The following is a 13036-nucleotide window of genomic DNA, read 5'->3' as shown; positions in this document are numbered from 1 at the left end:
GGGCGCTGCTATTCTGCGGAGGCTGGGCACCCCTGGTTCCTGGAGCCCGCTGACCCACACGGCCGCCCCTGGCCGGCCCCCATCTAGCCTGAGGCTGTTCTGACCGGGTGGCTTCAGCCTGGGACAGGGAGGCCAGAGCCAGCTGGCGCTCGAAGTTCCAAAACCATGGGAGGGATCCCCACGGAGGGAGCAAAAGGGGGAGACACAGACTGCTCCCCCAGACTCCTGGAATTTGGGTGGGGCAGTGAAAGGCAGGATTTGATGACAAAAAGAGGTAAGTGAAGGAAAATTAGCGGAATTTCTCCTTCATATGGCAAGAAAGCAAACATGGCTACTGAGCATTTAGATCAGCGTCTTCTCAAAGCTTAGCCAGAGGATCAGAGTCCTCGGCCCACTCAGAATCTTCCACACACGAGAGTTTGAGAATCACTAGTTCAGACCGATTCTCAGATGCCACACCCAACGGGAGACATCAGGCCCGGCCCCACCCCCCCCAACAATTCTGGGTCCTCACCAATAGAATACAAACCACCTGCAGGGGACCTTCTCTCTAGTGTCCTGCCCCCACCCCTTCCCGCGTGCCTTCGTCTCCCAGCCCCTCAGGCCTGGTGGCTGGGGGTCCCCTGCCCTGCCCACCTCAGCCAAGAGCACTCACGGGGGATTGTCACAGCTCCGGCTGCGGGATCGAACCCCGCCCCCACATGACCGTGAACATGACCCGAACTTGGTCCAGGAGCTCCAGCCTCCATCCTGGCCGTAAGTCTGCTCCAATGACTTCCAGATGCAGTGACCTTTGAAGCACCACTGGGATGGAGCAGACGGAATGAAGTTACCCTGGGGCCACTGCTGACCAGCCTGCTATGGAGAGTGCCCCATGGTGCAAGTGGCTGGGGGGCACCACAGGTGAGCCCAGAAGGAAGGGCATTAAGAGCACGAGCCTCGGGGTTGCACAGAATCCCACCCCTTCCATGAGCCGAGTGGACCTTCAGCAAAGGGTTCCCCTTTCTGAGCCTATCCCTCCAGTGAACAGTGTGGGCAATAGCACCTGCCCACGGGTCTGCTGGGAGCCTTGAAGGAGATCATGCCTGGCACGCACAGCCCTCCAAAAATGGCAGACAGTATTATCAATGATGATAATAACTGCAGATAGTTGGCTTAACACTCCTGGAGAAAAAAAAAAACTGATCGGGGATAGAAGACACAATCTTTCCATGCTATCTAGAGGCGATCTTGACTCTGTACCTCAAAATCCCCTTGCAGGGGCCACGGGCAGGTGTGTTTGTGGGAGGCAAGTCAGTCCCACAGGGAGGTCTATCCATGCACAAATGGAGAGAGTATTTGAATCGAGTCTAAGAGGCCTGGGTTTGAATCCCTGCTCAGCCATTACAAGCTGTGTGTGACTTTGGCACAACTTCCCCTTGCTGAGCCTCAGTGTGCTCACCTGCTAAATGGAACTGTTCTAAGAACTGAAAGCAAGAACACCTGTAAAGACCCTAGCTCGAGGCCAGGCACAAAGGAGGGTTGAACCAAAGTAACTCGCTTCCCTTCTCCTGCCGGGCAACATGTGAGAAAGACAGCAAAGCTCCCTGGGTCTTTTTCAAGAGAAAGCTGCATGGTTCTCAGCCTTGGAGTCACCTGGGGAACTTTTAAAACTCCAGATGCCTTCATTCCACCCCAGACCAACTGAGTCAGGATCTCTAAGGGTCGGGATTTTTTAAAGACGTGGCAGATACTTTCTGTATCATAAAAACCGCTCAGGTCAAGTGCACAAGTCAGTGAGTTTTCACAATTTACAGCCTTGTGCAACTGTCACCACATCCAATTTTAGAACGTTTCCATCACCCCAAAGAGATCTCTCATGCCCATCTTCAGTCACTCCCTGCCCTGGGGGGTGGGGACTCAGAAAGCTCCCCCGATGGTTCCAACATGCAGCCAGAATTGAGAGTCATGGATTAACTGTCGCGTGAAATGGTGACGGAAGTTGCTGGAACTCTGGAAACACCTGGAGCAGGTATACCGAGTCCCCAGGATAAGAGCCCTCCAGGCGCAGAGCCCACTGGGCCGGTGCAAGGCCACGGGAAGCCCCAGCCATCTGTGAAGGGGCAGACCCCCCCCTCCCCCCCCCCACACACACACGTGCTGGGTGGGTGGAGCCTGGTGAGGGCAGAGGGCAGAGGGCAGGTTGGAGGGTGCGTCCTGTGGCTGGGCTCCCAGCTGATGCTGAGTAAGCCTAGAGCCTCTCTCAATGCCCTGCTTCTGCCCCTTGCTCTCACGTGACTTCAGAACCACCTGAGGAGTGGAAAGGCCACTTGATCAGGGGTCAGCAGGACCCAGAGAAGTGCCACAAGTGGCCTACAGGCACCACAGAGATCAGGCTCAGGACCAGCAATAGAGCAGAGGTGGGCTTCAGACCCCAGGTCAGGGCTCTCAGACCCGGCCACGAGGCCCCTGGGCCAAATGAAGCCCCGACACGCACACACGCTCAAGGGGGCAAACACACGCCCACATATACGTGAAAGGCTGGGTCTGGGGCAGGGGAGGCAACACGTGCATGGGAAAAATAGCGTGGCGGGCCAGGGAGGAGAAGCAGGACACCTGGAGTCTTCCCTCCCCCCTTCTTTGACTCCCAAATTCCTTCACCTGCCTGCCTGGGCCTCATTCTTCTCATCTGTAAAATGGGAGTAAGCCTTCCTGCTGGAAGGGCTGGAAGAGAATGCCAAGCTCTGCGCACTATGGTGTGGGAGGGAGGGTGTGAACATATGAGTTCATGGAGGGGCTCCATGCATGCCATCTGCACACACACGCCTGGGGGGCGGGGGCTCCCGGGGACCCACACAGTCCTGCCGCAGCCCCAGGCCCCAGGTACCTGGCCAGGTGCACACTCAGTCCCGTCCAGGGGGGGCCCCTTCTTGGTCTTGCAGAAGTACGGGTTGTCGGGGTGGCTGCACCACAGCTGCTTACAGGGTTCAAAGGTCTGGAACTGCGCGGGCAGGGAAGAGCGGTCACGCACACAGGCTCCAAGTTGTCCAGGGGGCAAAGGGCAGTGACGGAGAGAGGGGAGGACTGTGGTGGACACTGGGGCCAGAACACGTGGAGGGCGGCAGGCAGGTCCATGCCCTCAAACTGGACCCCACTTTAATGGCCTCCAGGGACCCCCTACTCTCTCCGGCGGGGCACCAAGAGGGGGAGGCCACAGCCCACACTCCCCTTGTTGCCTCCCCGGGCCTCCCTCCCTGCCCCTGCACACTCCCCTTGTTGCCTCCCCAGGCCTCCCTCCCTGCCTCTGCAGAAGCCGCCATGCCACTGGGCAGGGACTAGAGTTTGAGGCTCCGGGGACGCTTGGGCCTGCCAAGCCCCTTGAGCCCAGTGCATGTCAGGGCCTTCAAAGGGCTGCCGGTCTGGCCCAGACCCCAAGACACCCAGACGAGGCCAGGATTCCCACCCGCCTCCGGTCTCACCAGGCTGTGCCAGATGTTGGTGACCTCCTGTTTCATGTTGTCCAGGAGAGCCCAGATTATTCTCTCCTATGACCCCCTGCCAGCCAGACCAGTGCACTACAGATAGAGCCCTTGGGCGCTGCAATTCCACATCCCAGGCTGTTTCTCCCCGCCTAGCTCAGAGACCATGTGTCCCCATATGGCCTGAGCAGTGGGAAGGTGACCATACACTGGGGCTCCTGGTCCTGCGGGATGTGAGCCTCTGCCAAGGCCCTGATCAGCAGCTGTTTGGTTCTCTCCTGGGGGCTCCCCAGCGCCAGGCTCTCTCCTGCCCTGTCCTGCAGGGTAAGGAAGGGCTATGCTCCCTTGTATCTATCTCCTAGGCATGGGGTGGGGAGGGGAGAGCATGCAATTGACCCCCTGGAGAGAGATTATGTGGGGACACAGGAGATTTTCACTAGGGTGACAAATCAGCCCAAAACATCCTGTCAAATCCCCGAAGAGTAGATGGAGACAACTATTCCTCCAGGAGGCCAGAGCCCAGCACCTGATATGACAGAGGGACTGTCCTCCAGCCCTGCACACACCCGCCTCCAAAGGTGGGACTGGGTGCGGCAGGTATGTAGCAGAAGGCAGCAGGGCCGGGCCCTGGTCACCCTGCATCCCCCCACGGCAGGTGGCACCAAGCCCGCGGGCTCATCACCAGGCCACCTGGCCAGCTGGGAGGCCCAGCCGGGGTCCCAGGAGGACAAGGCCCTGGCACCCCAGCAGGCAGAGGCCGGTGGGAACTCACCGCAGAGCAGGTGTGGTATCCGGAGCCGAAGTCAAAGCGGCATTGCTCATCCATTGAGTAGTCAACGCCCGGCAGCTCCGGGGGCCGGGGCCAGGCGGGCGCAAAGGGGTCATCGAGGAGGCAGTCATAGGAGCTGCCGGTGGAGACAAGGAGGTGAGCCAGGCCGAGGCAGGATTCCCACGCCCTCCTGTCCTGGAGGCGGGGGTTTAAGGAGCAAAGGCGGCCTGTAGGAATCGGCCCTTGCTGCCCTCTGCTAGGCGCTCGCTGTGCCTTCCAGGGAGGAAGGGCCCGTTCCATAACAATCGGAGGGCTCACTGCACTGAGGGAAGGAAAGGCAGCCTGCCACGCAGGACGTACTGGGGGCCCTGGCCAGCTGCCACTTGAGGTTAGTGACAGTCTCTCTGCCCACACCTGCCCCACCCGAATCCACTCGGCCCCCATTCTTAGCCTTGAGCTCCTGGGTCTAAAGCTTGTCCTCGGCCTCAACGTCCTGGAGGCCCAGGAGCTGAGCAGCAAGGCTGGGAATGGAGCGCATGTTGGGGGCAGGGTGGTCCTGGGACAGAGATGGCTGGGGGGCAGGGGAGATGGAGTGGCAGGCTGCATGCTCCCCGTCCCCAGCCCGGAAGTGGAGGCAACCTACGGGAGGTAGCGGCTGAGCTCCACTTTGCTGCAGCGGGACCAGTGGAAACGGTGGAAGGCAGCCTGCACCAGGGGCGCCATGACGCTGCCCAGGCTGGTCTCGTCCGCACAGCCGTTCCCCTGACCATCATGCTCCATGCCGAGCCTAGAGGGTGGGGGTGGGGTACAGAAGGGAGCCCCGAGTCACGCTAGGGAGCCGGTCCCTGTGAAGGCAATAGGAGAGCATGCCCTGACCAGGCTTCAGACTGTTCCTCCTGGCCTCAGTTTCCCCACCATGCAGGGGGGAGGACCACCCCTCTGGATGGAAGCTGAGGCCCCACCCTGCTTCCCAATGGGGCTGGACTCATTCTGCCCTCCTGCCCCCTCCTCAAACCCCACCCACATCCTCAGGGGTTCCAAGGCCCGCTCAAGCCCCACTCCTACCCGGACACCCTCCCTGGTCACGACCCCCAAGGGCTGACCTCGTACAGCAGGGGTCACCCGTCCCACCATTAACGACTCGCAGCACCAGGCCCAAGGCCTGCAAGTGCAAGGACCAGTTCTCACTCATCTGGCTCAGTTCAACCTCATTTCCTGAGTATCGGCATGCCAGCTTTTAAGCTTTCCCAAGACCCCGCAGAACTGAGCACAGAGCTTTGTGAGTGGTACACACCTACCACAGCGATGGTTTAAATTGTAAAGTCTGTTTTGTATCATTAGTATTGAATGCCAAAGCCCAGAGGCTCTAAATTCTCAAATACTCCCAGGTGGCTGCATCTGGCCTTGACCACCAGACAGACACATGGACCTCTAAGGCTGTCCTTGTCTCTCCCCAGGGAGAGGCTCTGCTCCGTGAAGAGTGGAGCCCCGCCCCCCCCCCCCCCCCCCGCCTCCCACACACAGGAGGACAAACTCCCGGCTCTAAAATATGAGGCACCATGGGCTTCCGGGGCAGGAAGGGACCCTTAAGGTTCCCCACGTGTCAGTCAGGAGGGAGCTGGGGCCCCAGCAAGGGGCAGAGCTTGCATGGAGTCCACAGGGGCCTCCTGGGCTCATCGGGCTGGTGTGGAGAGGGGCGCAGCAGACAGCAGGTGCCAGACCCCCTCTGGGCTGGCCCACCCCCCTCCTTCCCAAGTCCTTCCACCTGCAGGGGAGGAGCCGGGAGTGTGTCCCTCAGTTCTGCCCAGTGGGGGGACGAGGCCGGCAGTCATGACAGTAGCATGTGCACATTACCGAAGGACAACCTGGATGACAGTGGCATATTTGCTTTCTCCAGGAATGTAGCTTCTCTGGCCTATTCTCCACTACAGTCCATTCCCACCACAGGGCCTGGTGCACAGTGGGTGCTCAAGAAATATTGGTTGAATGAGTGAATGGATATGCTCTAAACAAAATCCAGGTCCAGAGACCAAGCAAGCCGGCCGCCAGCCTGGCCCGAGACCTGAGCCTACGAGCGCCTGTTTACGATGGGCTCAGGCCAGCGCTGCAGCAGCCGTGTAGGCTGGAACGGCTCTCGGGAGGGCCTCAAGTTGTGGATGGGATGAGGGATAGAGGCCATCCAGAGAACAGACCACTGCCTATGATGGGACACGGCATCGACCTGCCCAAAGGCAGGGCCACATCTGGTTCTCCATGGCCCTGGGATGTGGGGGCTGGAGCCAAGGCAGGCCCAGAATTGCCTTCTGGGCCCCAAGGCCCCCTCCCCATCATGGCTGGGCACAGTGCATGGGCAGCTCCTCTGGCATCTCCTAGGATGCAGGGGTGGGAGCCTGATCTGGGATTAAGCCACCCACACCCGCAGAACTCCTTGGAGCTCCCAGCACAGCCCGCCCTCCCGGCACCGCTTATGCACACTTACACATGGCCAGTCTCGTGGGCCACCACAAAGGCTGAGGAGAAGCCGTCCTCGTGGTTGAGGGTACAGCTTCTCAGGGGGTGGCACATGCCAGTGACAGGTGCGTACCCTGCCGGGGGGAGGGAGAGAGGGCAGACAGAGGTCACAGGAAGGGGAGGCAGGACTCGGCGAGGTCTGTGCGCAGCCAGCCACTGTAGGGACATGCTGACGTGGTAGTGACCAGAGGGTCACTGGAGGGTGTCTGGAGGAAGGGGGATCTTTGCAAAGTCCACCCCCCTCCCAATAGTAGAGCAACCTGAGCCAAATGCTCCCACACCCTAAAGCTCTACAGCTCCCCTCAGGGCCTGCAGCTTCCATGCCTCTGCCATCCCCTCCTCTGATCAAAAGAGTAAGATTTCCAGATACCCCAAGCCTGCGCACACCTGACTTCCACGCCATGTCCCTCCAGCCAGCCAGTCAGTTGGTCAGTCAACAAACACACACCATTTCCAGCCACTGGCAGGCTCAGCCAAGACCGCAGGGACCAGAATGGGGGCCTATTCACTTCCCCTGGTCCCCAAGAAACCATTTCAAGCTTGCCCACCTGTCCGGCCAGGTCCTATCTCCAAAGTCCCAGGACTCTCTCTGTTGACAGGGAGCCTGGTCTCTCAAACCGCCTTGGGGTGGCTCCAGAGAGCCCAGCCCCGAGCCTGAGCCTCTGCCCTGCAGCTGCACACACCTGGCCACAGCTAATACAGTACCTGGCGTACCTGAGGGCCCGAAGTCCTGCCGGGTGAGGAAGACCACGTGGTCATGGTGCTCTGCGTGGCTGGGATCCTGGCGCTGCTGAGAGTACGCCCAGCGACACACCTGCTCCAGGCTGCGAGAGGGGTTCCCACGCTCAATCAGGCTCAGAGACTGCAGGGGTCAAGAGCATCAATAGAGGGGCGATCGCCAGAGCCCCCAGACCTCAGGGGGCGCCCATCGCTCCCCTCCCACCGGCGGAGGACACTGAGGCCCATGGGACTGCACGGACTGTGCCCGAGTAGCCCAGACTCCAACTGCTGGTGCACAGCCCTCCCACTTTAGGGAGCGCTCACACACCAGGCCCTGTGCCAGGACACCTGTCTGCTGAGAACTCAACACACATTCTCTTTCCTCCTTCAACTGACTTGCAAGGCAGGTGTTGTGCTGAGCACTTCTTCTAGGCTTTACGTTCACGGTCTCATTTTATCCTCACAGTAGCCCCTGGAGGAAAGTTCTGTTGCTACCTCCGTTTGGGGGAGAATAAGAGACTGGTGGTCTAAGATTGCAGAGCCCAGGGCCCCAGCATCCAAGCAAAGCAGGACTTGGCTCAGTCACTGCCCCACTCCGAGTCCATCTCCACATCGGTTCCTCAGGAAGAGGGACTCCAGCTGTAAGGCTGTAGGACTGTCCGCTTACGAGCTTGGAGGGAATCCCTCAGTCCCTGTGTAATATCCCCAAATGCCTCTGTCCCTGAAGCCTCAGTTCTAATGGTGTCAGGGTTCTGATTCTGGAAACAAAATGCTTCCTAGACCCTGACCAATGGCTCTCCACCCCACAGCCAGTGCAATGCATTGGCCCCACACCCCTTCTCCCTCCAAACCCTGCCTATTGGCAAGGGGGGGTTACCTGTCGGTAGCCAACCATGATCAAGCGGACCAGTGCGATGTTTATATGGGCCCCCAGGGACTCATCATGGTAAATCTCATCCACCTGCCAGGAGAAGGGAGCACGCAATTTCAGGGGAAGCAAGCACGTGTTAAGAGCCTACCACAGAGCAGATCCTGAGCCCCGTGCCATGTTAACCCAATTCATCCTCACTGTGGCCTTAGCAGGCAGCTTTCTTATCCCTACTGTACTGATGAAGAAACTGAGGCAGAGAGAGGCAAAATGGCCTTCCCAAGGACACGCAGCTAAGGAGCTGCAGAGCTGGGATTAAAATCCTGGCCTTCCTGGTTCCACCTGTGCACTCTCTCCACGGAGCCAAGTGTGAGGGGGCCCTGGCCTCAGCCTCAGCCCTCTGACAAAAACTCATCTTTCCACAGCTGGAAAGAGTCCTTCCACAAATGTCACCCAGCCCAGGTCGCTCATCTTCACGTCCCTGTGTGTACCTCTCCAATGGCCACTGGAATCGTCTGCTTTGCAGTGCGCGGGAAAATTTTCCAGGGCAAATGCAAGGGAAAGTACACAAGGGTCTTAGAAATGCAGAGTCTCGGGCCCACCTCCCAAGTCACAGTCTGCAATGTGACCACAAACTCCAGGGATTCTCAGCCATGGTCAAGTTTGAGGAGCATGGCATTGGGAAACTCCCTTCTCCCACAGGTCCAGGGACACGGGGGCCATGCCAGGCCCGGTCCACCAAAGAATGCTGTCCTCCCCACTCCCCTAATCAGGACACCCAGGAACAGTGTCCATGACAGATGGACAAGCCTCAGTCTGTCCACCCCCAAGGACAGGGGGCTCACTCTCCCCTGAGTGTCCATCTCCTGAAGATGCCCCTTGAACAATTCCAGCTTTTTTAACTTTTTTTCTGAATATAAAACATTTCACCCTATAAACTTTGAAAAGTACAAAAAAGGTAGAAGAAAATCGACCATCAGCCAGACAGATATAGGATAACCACACTTACCATGCTTTTTGCCGTGTGTGTGTGTGTGTGTGTGTGTGTGTGTGTGTGTCTGTTGTGTGTGTGCATACGTGCGTGGGCTCATTTTACAAAATAGTAATCATACTGAATATACTGTTTATATATGTTGCTTGTTTTGTGAAACAGTATTCCGCATATTTAAAAGCATCATCTCCAATGTCTGTGTGTGATGGGCCATGACTTATGTAACTAATCGCCTCGTTGGATGTAACCGCAGAGAGGAGTGACTTGCTTATTAGCAAGTCAGCGTCAGCACACAGCACTGGTAAAGCAATGCAGCTACTGGGGCCAGAGTCCCGGGTTCAAATCCCACCTCTGCCCTGGATGCTGGGTGGCTCAGGGCACAGCAGGCAACTCCTTAGGACCTCTGTTTCTGTCCCTGTAGAATGTGGATCATAATGGCCGTCATAAGGCTGGCATGTGGACATCTCATGCTAACTCCACATCTGGGAACCATGAGTGGGCCACATACACAGAGAGGCAGAAGGGGATCCCAGCCTCTGACTCCTGGCCACACGTCTTCCCAGGACCTGGAAGGGCATTTCATACATGGCCCTGTTCTCCCTGCTTCCATCTCTCCATGCCCTGCAGCCCATGAGCAGAGTAACCAGCCAACAACCCACAAAGGGACAGCTGTCTACCCAATGGAGAGGAACAGAGCTGCCAAGCCTATATGTGAGGGTCCCACAGGGAGGGGAAAGCCAGGAGGTGACCTGAGGACTGTTCCCAGGCCGGCCAAATACAGAGCAGGCTATGGCCGCAGAGCCTGGCAGCCGAAGCCGTGTGCGCCACAGAGCCTCCACCCGCTCCCCCGGAATGGGAAGCTGCCTCAACTCTGGAGCACGCGGACTTCAGAGCACCCTGTGTCAGGCTTCCTTCCACCGGGGCCAACCTGGCACCCATGTCTGGACCCAACAGAGCCCAAAGACCAGTGCCTGCTGCGGAACGGCAGGCCCCCCCAACACCCCAGCACAGGGAATGACGGGAAATCCAATGGGCGGTCACACTTCCTTCCACACTCCTCCGCTCCCCAGCGCATATCACGGGGGCAGAGTGCCCAAATGTGGAAGGAGATGACGTCCTTCTCAACCTCGTGCCCCTGACTTATCCTAAGAGAACCGTGTGGTGGAGGGGGGGCTCCATGGGTGGGGCCAATCGGCCACACACGCATTTTCTCCCTAACAGAATTCCAACCTAAGAATTCTTTGCTCTTCTGCTGAAATAATCATCAACCTGCTGCAGGATAACTCTTACATAACCTTCACATCTCAGCCCCTCCACTCAGAACACGGCCTTCCTTCTACATGGGGTGCGGCCAGTGTCTCAGACCCCCTGATGTGCCCTGTAAGCACGCAGACCAAAGATGGGGTGATAAGCAAGGCATGCTCTACACAGCCACATGTGTGCCCCACATGGACACATATAAACCCACCGGTTGCCCCGGGGCAGGAAAAGAGAGCAGTCACTGGAATGCTTGGGTAGAGGCATGTGCAGAGCCCCTGGGCATCTGGAAATTCTCAGGGCCATTGTCTTCCTGCTCTGTCTCTCTCCAAAATGGGCCAGGCAGATTGCTGCCAGAATCTGGCCATATCCTTTATTGCTGCCTCCACACTCAGCAGGCCAAACCCACCCATCAAAGCCTCCAGTGACTCCTGCTCCCATGGCTGGCATCTCCAGCCCAGGACACTGGGAGGTCCTCACCATGGGATTGGGGAGGAGGCTGCCGCCCCTCAGAATAGGAGGTAGAATCAGAGCCCGAGTATCCAACACTGGTGGGGATTGAGTGGGGCCTCCTGATGCCACCTCCCACTCCTGGGTGACTGGCCTAAATGCGATACTGAGCAAGCAGAAAGGGACAGAGACAAGGTTTCTCCATCCCGAGAGACTTTGCTCAGCACAGCACAGCACTCTGAAATAATCTAGCAACCAAATGCTTCAGGTGACTGGTGGATCCAGACCCCAGGAGTTGGGGGAAAAGGAGATGGGGTATACATGGGCCAGAAGGGTCAGGGAGGGCTTGCTGGAGGACCCAGAATGAGCCTCGCCCGAGAAGGTCATGGGACCTTTGGAGGAGATGGGCAGAGGTTCCGTGCAGGGGAGAGAAAAGCAGGAATCCTAGAGCCATGAAGAGAACCCCGAGGCCGGTGGTAATCCGGGCAGCTGAGGCAAGCCCCACCCAGGATGGGGAATTTCTTCCCAGCCCCTGCTCACACACTTCCTCCAATGCATGCATGTGCTAGCCCATTAGAAAGTTCTGGGTGCCATGAACCCCATTCAACCTTCTTGTCTGCCTCCCCCACTGGCCTCAAGTCTCTCTCTGAAAGTCCCATTGAACATAGCTGTTCCATTCCCGGGGCGAGACGGTAGACACGGTCTCTGGGAGACTTCTCCCCATGCTCACGTCAGTCACAAAGAAAACCTTCCGGGCGAGAGAGGATGGGGCCACTTGCCAAGGAAGGGCCATCTGGTTAGGAGTAGGTTTTCAACAGATATTATCAAGGAAAGAAGACATTTCAAGGAAACAGAACCCGAGACAGTTACACAGACCCCATCAAAGGGTCTGCAGCAAAGGAAGATGGAAAGTGATCCCCAAAAGGTGGCCTAAGGCACAAGAGCCGATGAATAGTTCTGAGGTGGGAGCAATAGTCTAGTCTTTTCTTATACTACATAAGGGTGATAAAAATAAAGTAATTCTATCTTACAACTTTATTCCCTCATTAAAAAAAAAAGGGGGGGGTTTGGCCCTGCCATTCCACATCCCCTGGTCTGGTCCATCTCTGGGGCCCTGGCATGCTCACTTACACACACCCCCGATCAGCCCTGGCCCTTGAGTAGGACCTTAGGGCTTGGATTCCACTGAAGCTGTCCTGACCACTGGCGCAGGCCAAGGAGGTGGCTGGACAGGGCTGCCATGTCCACCCAGAACCGCAGAAGCTGCCTGGCACACGGGTCCCAGCCACAACCGTGAGCCGGTGGCAGAACCACAGCCAGGAGGCGCCACTACCTGAGAGGCCCAGGACCTCTGGAACACACCCACAGGCGGCTCCCTGACAAGCTCTGGTCTGGCTGTGCTCTCCAGAACTGGCTCTGTCGGCCTCTGCCCTTCACGGCTGCCTTCCAAACGCCAGAGGGCAGCTCAGTGCCCCAGCTCTTGGGAGAGCAGGAATCGCTTCCCGTGGGTGTGGGCCCCAGCGTGACAGCCGCCAGACACACCCACAGGGCAGAAAAGAACACTGTGTCTGGTCTCCACACTTCCCCACCTCAGCCAAGTTCAATGTCATCTGCCAAGATCCCCAGGTTAGGGTTCCATGTCACGTATTGGCTTGGGACGGCCATTGGGTATGTACTAGAAAAACAAGCAAAGGTCAGGACTCTCTGGCCAAGGGGAGACAAAACAGAAGGGAGAAATTACATGATAACGCAGCAGAAGCTAGAAACCACTAGGGTTGGAGGAAGAGCTGCTGTTCACGAACACCTACTATGTGCCAGGCACACGCTGAGGGCTTGCATACAACCTCACATCAACCTTATGGAGAGAGGAATTGTTCCCATTTCACAGGTGAGAAAGCCAGGGCTCAGAGAGGCTGAGTCACTCACCCAGGGCCACCCAGCTGGGAAGTGGGAGGGCTCAGATTTAAACTCAGATCTTTGTGACTCTAAGCCACTATGCCCAGCTGCTTTCC

The 13036-nt window shown here is 57.8% G+C and overlaps 1 protein-coding gene across 2 annotated transcripts in view; it reads right to left on the bottom strand.

Annotated features, from left to right (window-relative positions):
• ADAMTS14 (ADAM metallopeptidase with thrombospondin type 1 motif 14) overlaps positions 1 to 13036 on the bottom strand; it is a 73760-nt gene that overhangs the window by 22372 nt on the left and 38352 nt on the right. Inside the window, exons 5-11 of one of the 2 annotated variants that reach the window (XM_027596864.2) lie at positions 8336 to 8419; positions 7444 to 7600; positions 6707 to 6812; positions 4871 to 5014; positions 4231 to 4363; positions 2867 to 2980; positions 656 to 804 (exon numbers count right to left, since the gene is read on the bottom strand). In XM_027596864.2, the coding sequence (XP_027452665.1) occupies positions 656 to 804; positions 2867 to 2980; positions 4231 to 4363; positions 4871 to 5014; positions 6707 to 6812; positions 7444 to 7600; positions 8336 to 8419 (887 nt within the window). The remainder of the gene's footprint in view (positions 1 to 655; positions 805 to 2866; positions 2981 to 4230; positions 4364 to 4870; positions 5015 to 6706; positions 6813 to 7443; positions 7601 to 8335; positions 8420 to 13036) is intronic. The other variant, XM_027596865.2, reaches the window with a different exon arrangement.

The sequence above is a fragment of the Zalophus californianus genome, chromosome 15, assembly GCF_009762305.2.
Source record: "Zalophus californianus isolate mZalCal1 chromosome 15, mZalCal1.pri.v2, whole genome shotgun sequence".
Lineage (NCBI taxonomy): Eukaryota > Metazoa > Chordata > Mammalia > Carnivora > Otariidae > Zalophus > Zalophus californianus.
Note: the sequence above shows the minus strand (reverse complement) of the source record. Positions and strands in the feature narration are given on the sequence as shown.